The sequence below is a fragment of the Myxocyprinus asiaticus genome, chromosome 39, assembly GCF_019703515.2.
Source record: "Myxocyprinus asiaticus isolate MX2 ecotype Aquarium Trade chromosome 39, UBuf_Myxa_2, whole genome shotgun sequence".
Taxonomy (NCBI): Eukaryota; Metazoa; Chordata; class Actinopteri; order Cypriniformes; family Catostomidae; genus Myxocyprinus; species Myxocyprinus asiaticus.
In genome coordinates, this window is record NC_059382.1 from 39072588 (window position 1) to 39096444 (window position 23857).

A 23857-nucleotide genomic window follows, 5' to 3' on the forward strand; every position below is an offset into this window, starting at 1 on the left:
TGAAAGCTATGCCGCTACCTAATAAAAAAAAAGCTTCGCTACTGAAAAGCTACTTTATTTAAAAACTAGCAAAGCGGAGTCACGTGACGCCATTTGAGGAGCGGATGTGTAAATGGCGAGCTCTGTGCACTTTGCTAGTATTTTATTATTTTTATGTCATAAACTGGTGAGATTCGTTACACCCTGCTACATATGTGTTCTTTGAATTCAACATGGCAAAGAATTCAAAATCCTCGGGCTCTGGAGATATTAAAAGACACTTATGTGCTCAAGCTGGTGCCTCGGACAGGCCCGCAGACCAGGGACTCGATTTGAAATGTGCGGCAGGAGAAATTCAAAGCCATATGGCGAGCATGTCTGTGATGCTGACGAAAGTTGTTGCTGACAGAGGATCTTGCTGTAATATGTCGATCGATTACTGCGATGGAAATGAAATTCTCCGAGTTGGTTACAAGACTCGGGGATGTCGAGAGACGGATCAATTATCTGGAGTCATCAGAGAGGGAATTAGCTGCTAATCCACTAGCAACCAAGATAGACTTGGAAAGCGTTTGGGAAAAACTGGAGGATTTGGAGAATCGTAATCAGTGAAACAATGTCCGAATTGTTGGAATTCCTGAGCGTGAATAAGGCAGAGATATGGTGAAATTCCTAGACGAGCTCTTCCCGAGTCTGCCCAACATAACAGGCCATAAGCTGGAAATGGAGCGAGCTCACAGAGTCCTGGTTCGGAGGTCGGCTGAGGGATACAGGTCCTGATCAATTCTAGCCAAATTCCTGAGATAATCCAATAAAGATCTCGTGTTGCACAAGGAGCAAAGGAAAGCTTTCTTGGAAGAATCACAGCATTTTCTTGTTCCCAGATTTTGCGAGTTTAACAAGAGAGAAACGTAATCGATTCAAGGAATGTAAGAAACTCTTATATCAACAGAAGATCGCTTTTGCTCTGATATTTCCGGCCAAATTGAGAATAGATACTAAGGATGGCCGCAAAATATTTACATGCCCACAGCAAGCATTGTATTTCATAGAGAAAATGGGGTGAGTAAACCATTTGGTGATTTTCATATGGCCCCCAAGTCTCGCTGTACATACACTTGACTGTCTGAGGAAGCAGGGCATTTTTGTTTCTTTTTGTGTTGGTTCCGCTTAGCGGCTGGAGTTTGTTTTGTGTAGTAATGCATGTTTTTCTTTTTTCTGTGTGTTTGGTTCTGGGGGAAGTTCAGGATTTGATTGTTGCACTAATGTTGGAATCTGGTCTTTACAATTTTATTCTTCTAATATGTCAAAATATCAAATGTTAATATGAGTGTATTATCTCTCTCCACGTGGAATGTGAATGGGCTGGGCATCCTATAAAAAGAAGGAAGGTTATTTCTTTTCTTAAATGTAGGAAATATGATATAGTGTTTCTTTAAGAAACACATCTTTCCCCGCAGGAAGCTAAAAACTTTGGGAAGATATGGGGTGGACATGTTTTCTTTAGTGCTGGCTCAAGTAAGATCAGGGGAGTCATAACATTGATAAATAAGCATCTACAATTCAAATGTTTCAAACAGATTAAAGATAAATTAGGAAGAGTCATTATTGTTTTAGCAGAAATTCAGGGGCAAAAGTTGATTTTGGCTAATATTTACACACCTAACGCTGATGATCAGGGCTTTTTTATAGATCTTGAAGGGATGTTGCAAGCCGCTGGCACCCCTCATTATATAATATTGGGAGGAGACTTCAATCTTTTGATGGACTCAGTCCTTGATCATAGTGAAGCAAAAGTGTGCAAGCCACACTGATGCTTCACAGGATGTGTAAAAATCTTGATCATACAGATATTTGGAGACTTTTGAATCCATCTGGTAGGGACTATACATTTTTTTCATCAGTCCATAAGATTTATTCTAGAATAGATTTATATATATATATATATATATATATATATATATATATAAAGTCCCTCATTTCTTCTGTCATTGATTGCTCAACTGGAAACATCTTAATTTCAGATCACGCCCTGGTTAGTTTGAGGTGTTGCAACATATGGAAGAAAATAAATCATATAGCTTTAATGTATCCCTTTTGCAAAATCCTGATTTCCAACAAATGTCTAAGCTGAAATCAATGTTTATATGGAGACCAACTGATCCTCAGTCTCCTCTTTGGGTGTGGCTTGGGAGGCACTTAAGGTGGTTCTTAGGAGTCGGATCATACAGTATGCCTCATTCATCAAAAAATCCAAAGCACGAGAACTCGTGGAGTTGGAAGAGAATATTAAAAGTACCGAGACAGAACAGAAGCGGCGAATGTCATCTGATGGCCTCAGAGAATTGACCTGATTGAAATACAGATATAATCCTATTTTGTTGCGGAAGGTGGAGTTTTGGTTATTTGAGTCGGGGGACAAAGCAGGGAAGCTTTTGGCTAGATATATAAAACAGAGAGGGTCGTTTTCTACCATTCCCTCAGTGAAATCTGCTGGTGGTGAAATATTTACCTCAGCCATTGATATTAATAATGCTTTTAAAGAATTCTGTCTTGATCTTTATAGTTCCACATCTTCGCTTACTGATGAAGATATTAGAAACTTTGTTTAACCATTAGATCTCCCTAAACTGACGACTGAGCAAAAAAATTCTCTTGATTCTGAGATAACCTTGGAGGAGCTTGACCAGGTAATTAAGACCCTGCAAGGCTCCAGGGCCAGATGGCTTTGCCGCTGAATTTTTTAGATCTTATCCTACAGAACTGGCTCCACTTTTGTTAGAAGTTTATACGGAATCACTAAAGAATGGAAAGCTTCCACCAAACATGAGACAAGCCCGGATCAGTCTGATTTTTAAAAAGGACAAAGATCCAAACGAGTGTAAGAGTTACCGTCCAATTTCCCTGATCCAGCTAGACGTTAAAATTTTGTCAAATATTTTGGCTAATCGATTAAGTAAAGACATCTCTTATACATACAGATCAGGTGGGGTTTATTCGGGGCTGCAGCTCTTCTGATAACATTAGGCATTTCATCAATATCATGTGGTCAGTGGTGAATGATCAGACTCCAGTCGCTGCCATCTCACTTGATGCTGAAAAGGCATTCGATATGGTAGAATGGGATTATCTTTTTAAGATTTTGGAAATATACGGGTACTTTTATTGGATGTATTAAGTTACTTTATAGACACCTGGTAGCGGCGGTACAAACAAATGGATTCATTTCAGATTATTTTACTCTGGATAGGGGCCCATGTTTTTTGGTGGTGTACTGAGATCCAGAAATTCTGGTTGAAGTTTCAGAATTTTGTGTGTAACGTGGTAGACACTCGGGTTTCGTTTTGCCTCAGAAAGTTTTTGTTTTGGGCGGGGCAGTCATCGATGTGGGGAATAGTCACATAGAGAATTGGGTTCTGACCTGTGTGATGATTGCCAGGCAGATTATTTTGAGGGGTATGAGGTCAGCTTGTGTGCCCCCATTTCCGGAGTGGTGCATGGAGATGGGGAGGGTGGCGGCTTTTGAAGAGGTGTCATTGGGAAGACGAGGTAACTTAGATTTTTTTGTCGGGAAATGGGGCAATTATTTGGAGTTTTTGGAGGGCTCTTGGGGTGGGGCGTGGAGAGAGTAGAGTAGTTTTGGTTGAGTATGATTATTTTATATATATATATATATATATATATATATATATATATATATATATATATAACTTCCTACTTGTGTACATGCGTCTACTTGATTTTTTTCTATTGTCCACCTTTGGAAGGAATGTGTATAGTAAAACTCTGTTATGCCAGGTTGTGTTAGGTTGTCAATGACGAATAGAAGAAAAAATCTGAAGATATCATGTATTTTGTTTCATACATGTAACATGCTGTAGGGCAGAAAGATTTGGTAAAGTGATAAAACCTTTATGGAACAAATGTCATTTGACATAACAGAGCAATTAACTCATACCAACTCTTAACTATTAATGATTTAATTAACCATTTTCACTATTAAATCTTTATTTATAAATTTGTATCTCTACCTCAGCCTAATGCTTTAGCACTCTCTCTTACAGCTGTGCATGTGGCAAATATCCGTGCAAGATGGACAAGTTATAAGACTAAGTTTTCAGAACTTCAGTCTGGAAACACAGGATGTATGTGAGTTTGACTACTTGGAGGTTTATGACAGTGCAAACACGGGTGACAACACTGTTCTAGGGAGGTAAGAACAATTCTACTCTTAACTCTTTTTTAACATTGATCACTTAATAATCTAAAGTAGTTCTCTTTCTATCACAATCACTCACAATCACAGCAGCATCTGTGTGCATCACTGCTAGATATTGAGAAAAAGAATGATATCTTTGTCTAAATTAGGATTTTGAGTGCATCGATGCAGGTTATAGTAACATATCAAGGCAACTATCAGCATTGAAATCTCTCACCAAAACTGGACCGTAAAATATAAAAAAAGAAAAAAAAGAAAATGTCACCTGGACATGAAAATGACTGAAATTAGTTCAGTGTACTCTGTAGCAACTCATAACGTAATAACAAAACATAGCACCTTTGGGAAACCCAAGCCCAATTCAGTTCAAGTTTTAATTTTAGCTAAAAGAAAAAATCCATTGTTTTTTCAGAAAACCCTTTTGTGGCATGGGGGGCGTGGTCATGTGTCAGTCTGCGGGAGAGCGGTAAGGCTCGTCACCTGGGTCGTAATTATCTCTAACACCTGTCTCTCTTTATAGTGATGGCAGAGGGAGACCTGAAAAGGCACGCAAGAGCATCAGAGAGGGGAGAGTGACCAGAGAGCACAACAGCCCCGAACCGAGAGAGTGTTATTACTGAGAGTGTTTTTGTTTATTTAAAAATGATTTTCTTTGTTATTGACTGGACAGTTCTACTTCAATAATGGCAACTAGTAAAATATCGATGTCTCCCCAAAAATCAGCTGCGGGCTGCAAACACCTCAAATCACCCGAGGACAACGTAGCTTCAATTGTTAGCCATGCAATCGAAGCACAACAGGAGGCTATGCGCGAAATGGTTTCCCGCATGTTGACAGAGGCAATAAAGTTGGCCCATAATCCCTTCAATGACTATATTAATGAAAACAGCGCCGTTCTTCAATCTCTGAAAGAAGAAATAGATTCTCTGAGTAAAAATATGGCGTCGATCTCAACGAAAGTGGACAATCTCCAAGGCAGTTTACGCAAAACAAAAAAAGATACGAACCTCTTCTTGTCTCAGCTTGAACAGATGCAGTGAAAATGCAATGACTTCGAAGACCGGTCATGTCGCAAAAATGTCCGCCTGGTTAATCTACCAACAGGAATGGAAGGGGATGATCCTGTCGGTTTGCTACAGAAAATGCTACCTAATTGCATCCCCGACCTTTCGGCGCACTCAAGCCTGATTGAGATCGATAGAGCTCATTGAGTATACTCGAACTTCAACTCACCTAAACCACGATCGTTGATATTCCGGCTCCTCTGCTATCCTGACAGGCAAGCCATCCTTCAAGGAGCCCGGAAAGCAAAACCCACTCTGCCCGGAGGAGCGCACCTGGAATTCTATGCTAATTACAGTCATGAGACGGCGCAAAAGAGGAAGGCGTTTTCAGCCGTAAGATTCAAGCTTCACCAGAAAGGTGCCAAAACTTTCCTGATCTACCCAGCATCGCTGAGAGTCACCCATAAGGGTCAGAAATACTCGTTCGAATCTCCGGAGGATGCTGAAAAATATCACGAGGGTCTTGATGCCGCAACGGTACCTACTGCTCGTAGATCTTTAAACTTCCTGCTTCAGGAGGCAATGGAGGAGGCCAACTAAAGAGACATGTAATGTCTTTGCTGACAAACCTGTGCAATACATGGACCAAAGACTTTTTCAGCGTACACTTGTGTTTCAGTTCACCAAAGTGAAATGGTAAATAGTCTTTTATTTCTATACAATTGCATTTTCATTCTAAGTCTCCTTTAAACAGTTTTCATGTGCAGGTTGTTAGACTGTTATATGTAAAGGTCTTGTATAACTATTGTATGTTTGTTTACTTAGAAAAGACGGGCTACAGTTCTTCTATAAATCTGGTTGCCGTTATCAAAATCGTTGCAATTTAGATTGTTCTTCTGAGTTTGGAAATATTCATTCTATAATTTTAATTTCCTCAGTTGTTAAATTCATTGGGGGCTAATAAGGTGAATAGTGTTTAGACATTGCCTCGCGATCGCCACAGACGTTTGCTAAAGGGGGGATATGGGAAAGGGAGGGGGCGCATAAAGCACTCAGGACCATCTTTGTTTTTGTGTATAGCTGTGAAAACTTTATTGGTACGCTTTATAACCTGCTCTAAACATTACATGTTATCCTGTGTGAGCCCTGTAACTACAGTCTATGGTTAGAATAAACACGTTGTCTTTTAACATTAGGAGATTAAACTCTCCTATCAAACGAACACGGGTTTTAGATCTTTTACACAGAAAAAAGATTGATGTAGCGTTTCTTCAAGAAACCCACCTTACCGCCATGGATGCCCAAAGAATGCAAAACAGGCGTTATATTCCCATAGTATCATCAAGTTGTAAATCTAAGAAGAAGGGGGTGACAATTCTATTCAAACATAACTCTAACTTTATTATTGAACACACAGGTTCTGATGATGTTGGTAGAGTTGCATATTGCTGTACTTTAACAGAAGGAAAGAGGTTTGCATTTGTCAATATACAGGTGCATCTCAATAAATTAGAATGTCGTGGAAAAGTTCATTTATTTCAGTAATTCAACTCAAATTGTGGAACTCGTGTATTAAATAAATTCAATGCACACAGACTGAAGTAGTTGAAGTCTTTGGTTCTTTTAATTGTGATGATTTTGGCTCACATTTAACAAAAACCCACCAATTCACTATCTCAAAAAATTAGAATATGGTGACATGCCAATCAGCTAATCAACTCAAAACACCTGCAAAGGTTTCCTGTGCCTTCAAAATGGTCTCTCAGTTTGGTTCACTAGGCTACACAATCATGGGGAAGACTGCTGATCTGACAGTTGTCCAGAAGACAATCATTGACACCCTTCACAAGGAGGGTAAGCCACAAACATTCATTGCCAAAGAAGCTGGCTGTTCACAGAGTGCTGTATCCAAGCATGTTAACAGAAAGTTGAGTGGAAGGAAAAAGTGTTGAAGAAAAAGATGCACAACCAACCGAGAGAACCGCAGCCTTATGATTGTCAAGCAAAATCGATTCAAGAATTTGGGTGAACTTCACAAGGAATGGACTGAGGCTGGGGTTAAGGCATCAAGAGCCACCACTCACAGACGTGTCAAGGAATTTGGCTACAGTTGTCGTATTCCTCTTGTTAAGCCACTCCTGAACCACAGACAATGTCAGCGGTGTCTTACCTGGACTAAGGAGAAGAAGAACTGGACTGTTGCCCAGTGGTCCAAAGTCCTCTTTTCAGATGAGAGCAAGTTTTGTATTTCGTTTGGAAACCAAGGTCCTAGAGTCTGGAGGAAGGGTGGAGAAGCTCATAGCCCAAGTTGCTTGAAGTACAGTGTTAAGTTTCCACAGTCTGTGATGATTTGGGGTGCAATGTCATCTGCTGGTGTTGGTCCATTGTGTTTTTTGAAAACCAAAGTCACTGCACCCGTTTACCAAGAAATTTTGGAGCACTTCATGCTTCCTTCTGCTGACCAGCTTTTTAAAGATGCTGATTTCATTTTCCAGCAGGATTTGGCACCTGCCCACACTGCCAAAAGCACCAAAAGTTGGTTAAATGACCATGGTGTTGGTGTGCTTGACTGGCCAGCAAACTCACCAGACCTGAACCCCATAGAGAATCTATGGGGTATTGTCAAGAGGAAAATGAGAAACAAGAGACCAAAAAATGCAGATGAGCTGAAGGCCACTGTCAAAGAAACCTGGGCTTCCATACCACCTCGGCAGTGCCACAAACTGATCACCTCCATGCCACGCCAAATTGAGGCAGTAATTAAAGCAAAAGCAGCCCCTACCAAGTATTGAGTACATATACAGTAAATGAACATACTTTCCAGAAGGCCAACAATTCACTAAAAAATGTTTTTTTTATTGGTCTTATGATGTATTCTAATTTTTTGAGATAGTGAATTGGTGGGTTTTTGTTAAATGTGAACCAAAATCATCACAATTAAAAGAACCAAAGACTTAAACTACTTCAGTCTGTGTGCATTGAATTTATTTAATAGATGAGTTTCACAATTTGAGCTGAATTACTGAAATAAATGAACTTTTCCACGACATTCTAATTTATTGAGATGCACCTGTATATGCTCCAAACTCATATGATGCCTCCTTTTTTCCAAATGTTTGAAAACCCTACAATCTCTCCAGGGCTATTCAATTATCATTGGATCCGACATAAATGCCGTGCTTGACACAGTTTTGGACCGTTCCAACCCTTCAGTTTCAGTAGCGCAATCTCAGTCTTCTACAGCGCTGAGATTGTTCACTAAAGATTTAGATGTGTGTGACGCTTGGCGACCACATAATCCAACAGCTAAGGAATACATCTATTTCTCCCCAAATCACAAATCGTTCTTGAGAATTGATTATATTTTACTTTCATCATCGCTACTTTCAGGTCTAATCAGTATTGAGTTTCTACCACAAAGTGTTTCTGATCATAATGCTGTATTAGCACACCTTCAGATTAATACACCCTGTAAACCATCCAGATGGAGATTTAATACTTTTTTGCTGCAAAATAAAGACTTTCTTTCTCAACTGAGAGCAAGACTGATTGACTTTATCAAATTAAACCAGGACTCTGTTTCCAATCAAGAACTGTTATGGGCATCCATCAAAGGGTTTTAAGGAACAATGCTATCTCCTTTTCTGCTAGACTTTAAAAGAATTATCTTGAACAACTATCAGTATTAGAGAGAAGATGTGGGGAATTAGAAAGGGAATTAGGTCATCGATTTTCCAATGATACACAACAAAAATTTAATGTTGAAAGGGCTGCACTTAATGATCTGCTTCGAAGAAGAGCAGAATATTTAATGCACATTACAAAACATAAATATTACATAGATGGAAACAGACCGAGCCGACTCCTTGCACTTACTCTGAAAAAACATTAGCAGCATTTTAACATCCAGGTGATCAAAAATTCAAAAAATGGTCTCACCTCACATCCCACAGACATCAACAAAACATTCATGTCTGTGAGGGAATGAGGTCACTGGGACAGGAAGGTTCAGGTCTCAGGTAAGCTTTTAATCACAAACTTAGGGATAACACAGTCACAACTGGCACAGTAACTTCCTCAGCTTCACAACTCTTTAGCGTCACAGGCTCCTAGTCACAGCCTCCTAATCACAGTCTCTTAATCATCACAAAGTCTTTATCACAACTCTGTAGCGTCTCAAACTCAGTAGCTTCACCGTGAGACTCTCGTGCCAGACTCTCTCTCTCTCTCTCTTCTGGCAGTGACGTGTCTGTTTATATGCCGCTCTCCCCAAGCTCACTGGAATTAGAGACAGGTGTTAGACATAATTTAGCTCAGGTGTAAGCGCCCTTACCACTTTCTCTCTCTCCGGACGGGCGCTCGACCACACCCCTGCTGCCACATACCCCCACCGCCCAACTCAGGCCAGGGAGCCATCCGGCCTGTCTACCACTCCCCCCCATTTCTGCAAAGGAAGTCGGTGACAGCCATCTGCACCCCCAGTCTGTGGACCACCTTGAATTTAAAGGGCTGGAGAGCCAGATACCAACGGGTGATCCACGCTTTGGTATCCTTCATACGGTGGAGCTATTGGAGTGGGGCATGGTCCGAGCAGAGGGTGAAGGCCTGCCCCAGCAGGTAGTTGCAGAGGGTGAGGACCGCCCACTTGATGGCCAGACACTCCTTCTCCACAGTGCTGTACTTGGTCTCCCTCAAGGAGAGCTTGCGGCTGATGTACAGCACCGGGTGCTCCTCCCCCTCCACCTCCTGCGAGAGTACAGCCCCCAGTCCTCTGTCTGAAGCGTCTATCTGTAATAGGAAAGGGAGAGAGAAATTAGGTGCATGCAAAAGCGGCCCCCCGCAAAGTGCGGCTTTAATTTGCATGGTCCAGTGGACCTGTTGGCACTGCTCTGTCCACTGGACCGGGTCTGGAGCCCCCTTTTTAGTGAGATCAGTCAGCGGGCTGGTGACGTCCGAATAATTAGGTACAAACCTCCTGTAATAGCCAGCCAGCCCCAGGAACTGTCTCACCCCCTTTTTGATCTTGGGTCGCGGGCAGGTCGTAATCGCCACAGTCTTGTCAATTTGGGGACGCACCTGCCCATGACCCAAGTGGAAACTCAGATACCGTACCTCCACCCACCCAATCACGCATTGGTGGGACTCACAGGTTTGCTGTGAGTACCACCTGCCGCAGCGATCTCAGGACCACCCTCAGATGCTGCATGTGCCGCTGCCAATCATTACTGTAAATTATAATATCGTCTAGATAGGCAGCAGCGTAAGCCGAATGCGGTCTGAGGATTCAGTCCATGACACGCTGAAACGTGGCCGGGGCCCCAAACAAACCGAACGGAAGCATCACAAATTGGTGCAATCCAAACGCCGTGGAGAAGGCTGTTTTTTCATTAGAAATTGGTGTCAAGGGGATCTGCCAATAACCCTTTGTCAAATCCAGTGTCGAATAAAATAGAGCAATACCTAACCGATCGAGCAACTCATCAACGTGGGGCATCATGTATGCATCAAATTTAGACACTGCGTTGACTTTTCTATAATCCACACAGAACCGTACAGACCCGTCGCTCTTAGGCACCAGAACAACTGAGCTGGACCAATCGCTGTGGGATTCCTCTATTACCCCCATATCAAGCATCGCATCCAATTCCTCCCGAACTATTTTCTTTTTGTGTTCGGGCAAGCGATAGGGACGGCTACGTACCACCACTCCCGGTTCAGTCACGATGTGGTGCTGGATGAGGTTCGTACGACCTGGTAGAGGGGAGAACACATCTGCAAATTCTTGTTGCAAGTTGGCAACCCCTGTGAGCTGGTATGGTCACCTCCGGCCCGAGCTCCACCCTCTCCAGATCTACCATAGCCAACGTCACAGGGACTGCCTCCCTCTACAATTTCAGGATGTTGAGGTGATATATTTGACGTGCGCCCCCTCTATCGGTTCGCTTTACCTCATAATCGAGATCCCCCACTCGTCGCGTGACCTCAAAGGGTCCTTGACACTTGGTGAGTAATTTGGAGCTTGATGTGGGTAGTAACACAAGTACCTTATCTCCCGGTGTGAATTCCCACAGCCAAGCACCCCTGTTATACAGTCGGCTCTGCCGTTCTTGAGCTTGGAGCAAATTCCCCTGTGTTAGTCATCCCAAGGTGTGGAGTTTTGCTCTAAGATCAAGTCCCTATCACAACTCTGTAGCGTCTCGAACTCAGTAGCTTCACCGTGAGACTCTCATGCCAGACTCTCTCTCTCTCTCTTCTGGCAGTGACGTGGTTGTTTATATGCCGCTCTCCCCAAGCTCACTGGAATTAGAGACAGGTGTTAGACATAATTTAGCTCAGGTGTAAGCGCCCTTACCTCCCTCTCTCTCTCCGGATGGGCGCTCGACCATGCCCCCGCTGCCACAATGTTATTTTTTGAAAAATTATATACTTCAGAAATGCAACCCAGTACTGACCAGTTAAAAAAAAATTTTGATCAGTTGAACTTAAACATACTTTCAAAGGAGGAAGCTGACAGCCTTGACTCTGAAATTACCTTAGAAAAACTACATTATGCAGTGTTATGTTCAAATAAAGGAAAGTTCCCGGGAATCGATGGCCTCCCAATAGATTTATACCTGGCGCTGTGGTATTTACTAGGCCACATTTGGTTATGCACTATAAATGAGGCCATATTCAAAGGTCATTTTCACAAAGACCTCAATACAGCTCTAATTACGGTTTTACCTAAACCCAGCACAGATCATTCGGACTGTTCTAATTACAGGCCCATCTCCTTGATTAACGACGATGTAAATATATCTGTATGCTAAAGTTATTGCCAGACGTCTACAGTCAGTGATACATAAATTAATTGACCTAGATCAATCAGGATTTATTACGGGACATTTGGCTTCAGACAATGTTCGTAGAGTATTACATATCATTGCTGAATCTGGGAAATTAGAAACACTCCTATTTACTGATGCCAAAAAAGTCTTTGATTGGCTAGAATGGAGTTATTTATGGTATACATTGAAAAAGTTTTTTACCATTTAGACCATTTTATTAGAATGATACAAACTCTATACACTAATCCCATGGCCAGGGTATGGACTCATCTCGGACACTTTTAATATTTGCAGAGGCACAAGACAGGGGTGCCCACTTTACCCCCTCATGTTCGACTTATCAGTAGAACCTATGGCGCAGTTCGTTAGAGAGTGTAAACTTGTTACCCCATTCAGTTAGGCTCATCAATCCATTCTATCTCTCTATATGCAGATGATACTTTATTATTTTTATCTGATCTACAACGCTCACTCCCTAATGCCCTCCAAAGCATAGATGAATTTGGCACACTATCTGGATTTAAAATTAATCATTCTAAAACTATTTTGATGCCTCTCAATTCAGATGGTTTTAATTTCTCTATTCCAAATAATATTCAGATATCAACACAAGTCAAATACTTAGGGATTGAGCTGAGACCTACTTTACCTCTCATTTCAAAAGTTAATTAAATGTCAATTTATGGAAAAGTTGAGTCGGATATTCAAAGATGGAAGTGTCTGCCTTCATCATCATCTGCCCGAATATCAACAATAAAAATGAATATTCTGCCATGCATTAATTTTATTAGCTCTATGCTTCCACTCCCCCCAGCAGTAAATTACTGGAAAAAGCTAGATTCTTTACTGATAAAATATATTTGGAATGGAAAGCATCCCCGCATTAAGTGGTCTACACTTCAAAGAAGTCAAATAAAAGGTGGATTGGGCTGCCCTAATTTTCAATGGTATCATTGGTCCTTTATCCTGCTCTCAGTCATGAAATGGTTTGATCCTTGTTCACAGTCTTCATGGAAACAAATAGTAAAAGAGCGCATTTCACCAATTTGTTTGCAAGATTTTTTATTTTCAGGCCTTTCACACAGGAAGTGCTCATTATATTATGGTCCTATACTTTCCTACACTCTCCAAATATTTAAAAAGATAGAAGCCTGTTTTTCATCTAAAACTATATGGCACACTCATACTCCTATTTGGCACAATTTGAATTTACTTTCTGGCGGACAACATTTTGTGCAGCCATCCTGGGCTATAAAAGGTATTCTAACGTTAAATGACATAAAAGGAAAGGAATCTATCCTGGATTTTCGAGACTTAATCGAAAGATTTAATATTTCGAATTACACTTTATTTTTATATTTTAAATTACGTGCCGCGTTAAAGGCCCATAAGGTACCTTGGGGTACAAATCTTCAAGCTCACCTGGTGGTGAATTGGATTTGCAATGCACCAAGCACAGGAATTGTTTCTTATTTTTATCTTTGCTTTTTAAATCTTAATACAGATCATTTCTCTAAAGCTAGAGCTTGGTTATTGGATCTGAACACTTCTAACAGAATCATCGAATGGGATACAGTGTGGGATAATACATTCCATGCGTCCACGAACCCTAACCACCAATTCATTCATTTTAAAGTTATTCACAGGGCATATCTAACCACACGCATACGATATGCTATGGGTCTATCACCCCACCCGTATTGTAATTTTTGTGGACCTGGATGCGTGGACACTTTGATACATATGCTTTTGGACTTTCCAGATGTGCAAAAATTTTGGGATATGTTGTTTGACGTTTTGTACAAAGCTTCTAGGATTTGTTTTCCCAAAGATCCTGTTATTTTATTGATGAATGACAATTCTCAATTTCCTCTAAGTGAGAAGGTATGGAAATTTTGGCTAGCTGCCATGACTGCTGCAAAGAACCTACTTGTTCAACGTTGGAAATCTCCTCATGACCTTTCTACTAAGCATTGGCTACATTCTTTATTGGAGATACTATATCTGGAATTGTCATCTGCATGGACTAATCATGCTAAACCTGTGACTTTGTCTATGTGGAAGAATTGGATATCTACAGTCAAGGAAATTTTGGATATTTAATCTGCAGCTACTGCTTCTGTTGTTATTATTATTATTACTATTTTATTTGTTTTTCTATGTATTTATTTTATTTTATCCCATTTTATTTATTTATCTGTCTAAGTCCTGTAGTACAATGGGTTGGGTGAGGGAAGGGGGGAGGTTATGGGGTAATAATGGTCAAATAAGTTTTCTTTCTTTCATTGCAAAATGTTCTGTATGCTTTCTCGAAAATAAAAAAACACTAAATTACAAAAAGAATAAAAGGACTGACCTTGAACCTGCTTCGTTTTCTCCTGACTCCTCCATTGCCCATGAACTAAGATCCTTTTACAGTGGTGCCGAAACCCGGCTTTAGAGGAGAGCGCCATTACGAAGTCCTCACCGCTGGGCGAAGTCTTCAAGACCCTCACCAGCATCCAGCAGAACCAGCATCATGCCCTCATAGAGGTACACCTGGAGCAGGAACAACACTTTCAAGTCCTGCTCCAGGCACAAGCGGAGGACCGGCAGGTGCTCCGGAGCCTGATCACCAGGGAGGGGGCTGGTGCTGCGACCTCCCCGGAGCCTACCCCACCAGTGGTCCTAATGAAAATGGGGCCAAACGATGATCCGGAGGCCTTCCTCGACCTGTTCGAGAAGACCGCAGAGGTTTGTAGGTGGCTTCCCGATCAGTGGGTGGCCCATCTGTTGCCCTTACTCAACTTCCTGCCACAAGCCTCCTTGATTACAGCCACCTGAAGAAGGCCATCCAGCAACGGGTTGGTCAAACCCCGGAGCAGAGTCGGAAGCTTTTCCGGTCCCTGAGCTTTGGGAAGCACGGCCACCCATTTGCTTTTGCACAGCAGCTCTGTGACACCTGCCGGAAATGGTTGCAGGTGGGGGAACCCGTGGCGTCGTGGAAGTCGTCGATCTGGTGTTACTGGAGCAACTCGTCTCCCAACTTCCCCGAGGCATGTCCGAGTGGGTCCAGTGCCGTCCAGCTGGCAGAGGACTACATGGCAGCATTTCCAGGAGGCAGCGAAGCAGGTTCAAGGTCAGTCCTTTTATTCCTTAAACACACAATCGACATTATCCATCGATAACAAAGAAAATAGTTTTTAAATAAATGAAAACACTCTCAATAATAACACTCTCTCAGTTCAGGGCTATCGTGTTCTCTGGTCACTCTCCCCTCTCTGATGCTCTGGCGTACCTTTTCAGATCTCCCTCTGCCATCACTATAATGAGAGACAGGTGTTAGAGATAATTACAACCCAGGTGAGCCTTACCGCTCTCCCTCTCCCACAGACCGACACATGACCACGCTTCCCAAATGCCACACATTTCCTGCTGCAAAACTTGGTCACTATTATGGCTTTTGGCAAATTTTAGACATGTTTTCACATTGTCCTTTTCAAACAAAGACTTCGTTGGTTAGTAGTAATTGCTTCTTGCATTAATGCATTAGAAAATATCTTTCATTATGCTGCAGTGTTATGCATGGATGACTCTCTGCATTAGATACTGTGGGTCCACTCTACCTCCTGATCTGACCTCTTCTGGACCTGTGATGACTGTTCTGTTTGTGGCTGATGAAGGTGTTGCTGACAGTGGCTTTTATGCAACATATAAGACCATATCTCTTTCAGAAAGTGAGAAGCACATTGTTACACTCTGCTTTTATCTCTGAAATTCATGAAGGAAATGTGGTGAAGTGTCAATGTTTTGAAACTGTCAGTTGGTAAGGCTGCACTGCGTGATGTTTTGTATTCGTAAGGAACATGCAGTCCATCGCAGTTTGCCTGTAGCACTGGGGAGTGTCTGCACCAGAACTGGCTGTGTGATGGATGGAGTGACTGCGCAGATGGTTCAGATGAGCATGACTGCATGAACTCTACCTACCCTACTTTCAGTGAGAATGCTTCAATAAACCATGCATTTAAAATCACTTGAGTCTAGCTTGTGATTATATTTATTTCAGTGTCACTCTTTTTATTCTCTTACATTTTACATAGTTTTTCCCCTATTAAAATAGATAAATGGTTAAGAAATGTTCACAGATGTATAGAAATAAGTTTACTGGAGTACAGATAGGGCAGGGTTAATCTTATGCACATAAAGAACCAACAGCAAAACTCAGTCAATGAACTCATTAATTTCTTAACCCCTTGAACTCTGCAGGGCCAGGGGTATGTTAAAAGTTTACGCTTAAAATGTAAAAGTCCCTGTATACAAAAACAGTCATATGTGGTGCCATTTGAAATCTTAGAATCTGATTTTTTCACAGAAAAACTCATAAAATCACATTAGCACTTATGTTGCATTCAGTAAAAAGATACGAACTGGAATCCTTTGAGGGCCACTCTGTGGTAATGATGTAGAAATATGAATGTAAAAGTTTTTTAAATAACACTAAAATAGTCAAGTCATATATCAAATAAAAGCTCTCATTCTCAGGAATGCAGTTTGTTTTGACAATGCAGTTTATTTTGTTGTCATAACACCACAGTTCAAGTGTATATCACAAAATGAAATATGATCTCTGTAAGACAACAAAGACAAACATCTCTTGTCTGCTCTGATCACTGCTTTGTAAGCCCAAAGAAGCCACAAAATCTACATCAGCTCTTACCTTCGACTGTTTTCTTCAAAACGAGCCATTTTCTACTTGTCTGTAATCTTGATTGGGTAAATAATCCAATGTTATGTCTCCAGAACAAAATATGTAGTCCAGCAGAAAAAGTATTATAAGCAAATCATCAGTAAATATTATACATCATCGCAAATCTGAGGATCTCAACTTTCCAACGACACCTAGATGTAGCTTCTAGTCCACTCAGAGGCCAAGATATTCAACGAAATAGTGGAGAAGGTGCGTGGAATCACAGAATAGAGTGAATGTCTATGGACAAGCACATGGTGAGTGCTCAGCTGCGTTAGAGTGCCACCTGCATTTCAGATTTGTATGTTGTGATGGAAGGTGATAGAGGAATATTCCTAATACTTACTGTCATCTATTGAAATGAACTAATTGTTTTTGCAAGGACATAGTGCAAACAGAGCCTGAATCACATGTCTTCAAAGAAAGGATAAAAAATGTATGTTCATCCTAAAATTTTAAACATATACAATATTATTTATGAATTATTGCAAGAATATTTTTGAAATTTTGGGTGTTTTCTGTTAAATGAGTACAATATTTTGCCATTAGTCCACTGTCTGTGTAAAGTGAACTTTAAAAACTGGTTGTGAAAAACTGCAGATGGCAGTCAAAATACTGTATGCAGCAGAGTTTATTAATACACACACTATCTGACATTTTTCTCTCAGCTTCATCTTGTGAGCTGATCCAGGTTGAGATGTGCCGAGGCTTGAGCTATAATCTCACTTCCTTCCCAAACATCTGGCTGTCTATTTCTGATCAGAGAGAGGCTGCATCCATTTTGCACAAGTACTGGGTGAGAACGTCTTTTGAGTTGTTGAGTTATGTTGAACAAACTTTGAAGTTATTTTAACCCCATTTCACAAGTAATGGCATTTTATTTGGGAAATTTGTTTTGATTTTGTTTGCAGGTGCTGATGGAGTTTGCATGTTTTGAATCTCTGCGGCAGCTAGTATGCAGGATGTTTTTGCCTCATTGTAGCCCTCAGAGCGGCGTGCTGCAACCATGCCAGTCCATCTGTGTCACAGCAGAGCAGCAATGCAGTCAAGCTCTCAACCTCTTGAACTTAAACTGGCCTTTCAACTGCCACCTCTTGCCAGATTCACTGGATCCCATGGCGTGTTCTCTTCCTTAAAAGGGACTGCTGTTTTGATAGATGCACCACAACCACTCAATCTATAACCTCATCTATAATCACAAGTAACAGACTCTATAAAATGTAATTGAAATGCCAGGTGCAAGGACTGTCCCTTTGCTGCTATATGACCTGAAAGATGGCTGTATAACCCATCCTTTTCTGCTGTTTGATGTCTTTATTTCTAGATCTTACATTATATTTGAACTGGAGGCTATTTATTTTACAGATTTCAAAATGGGAAAATTAACTTAATTATCTCATCACTTCTATTTTATGTGTCATTATGATCACATGAATTTGTAGGGTACAAGGGTGTTTTTCTTAAGTGGGGCGAATAGATTAATTTTTCTATAGAATACTTGAGATATAATAAAATGTTAAATGTGATTGAAATTAACAGGAAATGGGGCACCCTTTTCTGAAGTGGTTATTTTGAATAAGTATAATCTTAATTTGTTACTCAAAAAAGCATCTTGCTGTCTCAAAATTATTTGAATTAGTTGACAAATTCTGCACTATAGCTATTGCTATCTCCATGAAATCACTATAAACCCCCTGGGGGCTTTTTACCCCAAGTATTGCTCAACCTTTTTTTTTTTTTATTTATTTTATTTTTTTATGAATTTAATCAAAAAAACCTTCTGATATAATTCTTTTCACACAAATGATTTTGCTCTATCACTATTCCCCAAAAAAATAAAAATAAAAATAAAGAAATCTTGGTACATTTTGTGACCAGAACAAAGCAAATTTGTCTATAAAGGAATACCCCAAAAAGAACCGTGTGTTACAAATGGCCTAAATGATGCCTTCAGAGGGAACTTCTAAGGGATTACAATCATTATCGCCATGCTTTAAGGTCATTCCAAACAGAACGTCTAATCAAACTTACAGAGTGACTATTTGAACTAAGTGTAAATAGCAACAAAAAGCATCTTCTTTGCATTAAGCGCAAGTAGTGTTAGATGCTATTTGCACTCCTTATTAAATACTAACATACAGTAGATGGGCATCTTAGTATTTGAGCATCCACAGACACCCTACAACCACAGTTACACCTAACCCTAAAATTAGCTTACAAAAATTAACCATGATTTAACTACAGTGACCACAGTGTCACCATGGCATTGTCTATTAAAAATCGTAGTAATCACATAATTAAACATGGTTACTATATTAACACCATATTACTGTAGTAAAACCATGATTAATTGCATTAAAACTATGGCTTCCACCAAAAACATGGTTACAACAATATCACTATTGTAAAACCATGGTTAATTTGACCCAGATCAAACCTTTCTCTCAACTCCCTGACCGTCACTGTGACCAAATTACTACGAGGCAAACAACTTTTATGTAAATCTTTATTAATTATTATAAGTAGCATTAAAATAAATATTAAGAGTGGAGACAGGAAGCAGAATGTGGAAAAGTGGGACAAAAGGGGGAATTGAACCTGGGTCCATCTGGACAAAAAATGCACATTTTGTCTTCACATGTTACGCCATTGCCTCGACACATGAGAGTGCAGTTACTCTTTAATTTCTGTATTTCTACCAGATCATTTGAGTGAAAAAGCCATGCTGTGTGGAATGTGCTAATTACACTTAGTGCAAAATAGCCTCTGCCTAAAAACTACTCTAAAAGTGAGTTCCAAAAGACCATTATTTATGAGCCCTACTCTTTTCAGCACTCTGAAGCTCTCACAGTGGATGGTAAAGACTTCAAAGGGAATAGGGCTTAGGGATGATCACTTCTGAATGGAACACAAGAAGATTCTCTCATCATTTATTCATCCTCATGCCGTCCCAGATGTGTATGACTTTCCTTCTTCTGCAGAACACAAATGAAGATTTTTAGAAGAATATTTCAGCTCTGTAGATCACCATTCACTTTCATTGTATGGACCTACAGATCTGAGATATTCTTCTAAAAATCTTCATTTGTGTTCTGCTGAAGAAAGGGAGTCATACACATCTGGGATGGCATGAGGGTGAGTAAATGATGAGAAAATTTTTGGGTGACCTATCCCTTTATGGTGTGCATTTAGCCCCATTGTACCCTTTGTTTTGTGTTTCTCCTTTCTTGGTAACCAAAGCACTTTGTTGCCATAATCTAAATTTCAGCTCTGCAATTCATATATTTGTTTTGTATTACTTAAATCCAATGAAAACTGATACAGGAAAAAATTATATAAGTCCTAAGATCTAGTGTGCTGACAAATGAAAGCAACTAAAACTTTAATGTTGAATTTAACAAACGATTGACTTAAAATAATGATAACATTGTTGATTGGTAACACCCAAAAGCATGAATTATTTAGTTGTCTTCACGCAGTATGTCTGGGATAATATAGTGTTAGAATAAAGGTTTACTTGTTGTAGCCATGTGTAAAAAAAAAAATTTTATTCATGATTTTCAGTAACACTTTATAATAACTTTCATTAATGAATCATTAACAAACATTTTATCATGCTTAACAGATCATTAGTTAATGTAAATTAAAATGCTTACAAATGTTATTAAGCTTTCATTCATATATGGCACTTATTAACATCTAAAAATGGTATATAATTATCAACAGATCATTTGTTAATGTACATTTGAGTGCTACAAATATCTTTACACTTTTTAATTTATGATTCATAAATGAGCTCATGCACTTTTTTTTACATTTACAAATGCTTTCAGAAATTATTAGTATTTTTCACCACTTCACACACTATTCATGTTTACAAATATTTCATTAATGTCCAGCTAATTAGTATCCAATGTCTGTAAAAGTCACACATTTACTGTTTGTTTGTTGATGGAAACATGCTTTTACTATTTACACATCTTTACAACTCATTTATTAATGGTTTGTTCATATTTTTGCAGTGCCCAATTTAAAGCTGAAACTGTTCATACAATGTTTATAAAAGTTTACAAATAATGATTTAGTACTTTTATGGGCACTTGACTTAAGTTTGGACTTAAGCTACTGTCACAAAGTTTGTGTATAGGCTATGAATCATATGCTTGATACAGACATTTGTTCCTGATAAAGACATTAATAACACATGACAACAATAATAACAAGACTTACTTTGAGAGCAAAACTTTGTGTTTAAGGGAGTTTCACCCAGGGCGCCATACAAGCTAGAACCGCTACTGTACAGTCTGTTTTTACAGAAGAATACTTGGCCTTCTTGAATTTCAGCAGAATTGCATCCTTTGTTTTTCTTGAGCTCATTTTTGGATCATATTACTAAAATAGTGATCTTTATTCTTTTTTTTTTTTTTTTTCTAAACTCTTCGAAGGTATTCACTCATTATAGGATCAAACTGTGCCATGAGCTCTACATGCTCTTCAAAAAGTTGCTATTATGGGGCTTAAAAGGTTTTCTGAATGCCCTATTAGTGTCTGGTTGTGTTCTGCTGAATGACAAATCTTTCAAGTAACTGTGAAAATTGATCTACGAGCGAAATCCCCCATTAGCTACTCAGTGAAAATATGCTTCCTCTTTCAAATATAAGGACATTTTCGCCGTTCAGTGGGGGAGGGTGTGCAGGTGTTGAATAATACTATTGAAACTGATATTTTGTTAACTCCTACAAGAGAAAAAACACTTGTTATCTGATTTACACAAGGTAGAGGCATAGGCCTGTATATTTTTATTTGATTAGTAAGGTAACATGGTTCTTTGTTAAACATTTATTTGATAACTGTACATTATTTTCTAACACTCTTGAAAGTTTTACTGTTTTTTTGATTTATGATGAAATTAATATTCTCTGTTTAAGGATACAGTATATTATAAGTGTTATTGAAATAATAATCACAAAGTTTTGCTCCAAAAGTAAGTCTTGTTATTATTGTTGTCATGTGTTATTAACGTCTTTATCAAGCATATGATTCATAGCCTATACACAAACTTTGTGACAGTAGCTTAAGTCCAAACTTAAGTGCCCATAAAAGTGCTAAATAATTATTTGTAAGCCTTTATAAACATTGTATGAACAGATTTGACTTTAAATTGGGCACTGCAAAAATGCTAATAATTTCTGAAACCATTTGTAAATGTAAAAAAAAAATGCATGAGCTCATTTATGAATCATTAATGAAAAGGTTTAAAGATATTTGTAGCATTCAAATGTACATTAACAAATTATCTGTTAATCATATACCATTTGTAGATGTTAAAAAGTGCCATATATGAATGAATGCTTAATAACATTTGTTAGCATTTTCATTTACATTAACTAATGATCTGTTAAGCATTATAAAATGTTTGTTAATGATTAATTAATGAAAGTTATTATAAAGTGTTACCGAAAATCATGAATAAAATATATATTATTATTATTTTATTTTTATTTTTGTTTATTTTTTTGACACTTGGCTTCGACAAGTAAACCTTTATTTTACCACTATATTATCCCAGGCATACTGTGTGAAGACAACTAAATAATTCATGCTTTTGGGTGTTACCAACTGTCCGGCTGATTGTACATTATCCTGCTTATTTCACGGCTACTAACCAAATAAACAAATAAATGGACATTAAACATTGATTTGCATTGAAATTATGTAATATTGTGAGAATAAAAAAATCTTTGAACAGCTGAAATCAACCTCTGGTTTACATCAGAGTTCTGTTGGTGTTTATTTTGTAATGAATGACCATCTGACTGCCCATTATGCATCTTATTACAAGACTACTTACCAAATAAACAAATAAATGCACATGACACATTGATTTGGGCTGAAATTATTTTATTAGCTTACTTGTAGAGATTGCCCAGTGATCTGGGAAGTAGTAAAGATGGCTAAGATACCCGAATGAGCGGTCTCATACATGGATCTGCGATTGTTACTGAGAAATGTCAGACCACTAGATGGTGCAATTGATCAAATTAGAATCAAGTATTCCAGAGAGCCATGTAGTAAACAGTAGTAATACAAGAGTTTTAATTTTTTTATATTTTTATGTCTTTCTATACTACAAGCATTTTAGTTATCATCTAGCTGTCATTCATTATACTTTTTAAGTTATAAGTAGAGAGGCATTTTTAGTGTCATTACATTTTAGTAAATTCTTAAAAGAGTTTTTTTATTAGCATTATGCTCTCAAAAACATACTAAAGAAAATAAAGTATATTTAAAAATAAAACAAATAAAAACATCAAAGCACTTTCAAAGAAGTTAACAGATGATTGTGTAGGACAGGGGTGCTCATTATATTGATCGCGATCGACCGGTCGATCACAAGACAAACACTGGTCGATCTTGTTAACAGGTCAAATGGGAAAGGGATATAAACTACACAAATAAAGATAATCTTAAAGATTTCCTTATTTCGGCTCCCCCGCACACGGATGGCAGGGGAAGACTCATTCATATTTATGAGGAAACCGATACCTGATTGGATAGCGTTAGGTATATGGGCAGGGTTGGAGTTAGGTTATAGTTTCTTCGACCAATCAGATATGCTTTCTTCATGAATGTAAAGGCCCATCCTTGCCATCCTACATTTCGGATATTTGCCACCGTGCACTGATAGGTTCCATTCTTTCTATGTGTGTGCTAATTTGTGTTTGTGCGTGCTAAGAGCGCTTATGGTAATGCGGATAAGCGCCAGTGTGACTGTGTGACGGTACACTGCAAAATGTCTGTCCTGGTGCGAGGTATTAATTCAAACACAATCAGTTATTTCTAAAGTAAGCATACAAGCCTGATAGACATGTCCATCTGTGCCGTTAATATTAATCAAACAACAATAACAAGAAATCTAGACTATTTATTGCTCTTTGCTGGATAACTTTATTAGCTTTAAAAATATTATAATCATACAGTGAAAACCTGTGATCTATTAAGTTTTATAGTGAATTCGATTTTTTTTTTTTCAATTTCTGAACGTATGTATACTTGAAGACATATTGATACTGCTGTTAGAAAATGTAAGCACTGTTTTCTG

The 23857-nt window shown here is 39.0% G+C and overlaps 1 protein-coding gene across 1 annotated transcript in view; it reads left to right on the forward strand.

The window, feature by feature from the left end:
* Nucleotides 1-18505, forward strand: part of mfrp (membrane frizzled-related protein) — a 77069-nt gene extending 58564 nt beyond the window's left edge. Inside the window, exons 9-13 of the mRNA XM_051679021.1 lie at nucleotides 4044-4192; nucleotides 15615-15745; nucleotides 15871-16005; nucleotides 17424-17551; nucleotides 17667-18505. Coding sequence (XP_051534981.1) covers nucleotides 4044-4192; nucleotides 15615-15745; nucleotides 15871-16005; nucleotides 17424-17551; nucleotides 17667-17891 — 768 coding nt within the window. The 3' untranslated portion in view covers nucleotides 17892-18505. The remainder of the gene's footprint in view (nucleotides 1-4043; nucleotides 4193-15614; nucleotides 15746-15870; nucleotides 16006-17423; nucleotides 17552-17666) is intronic.
* The last annotated feature ends 5352 nt before the right edge of the window (nucleotides 18506-23857 follow it).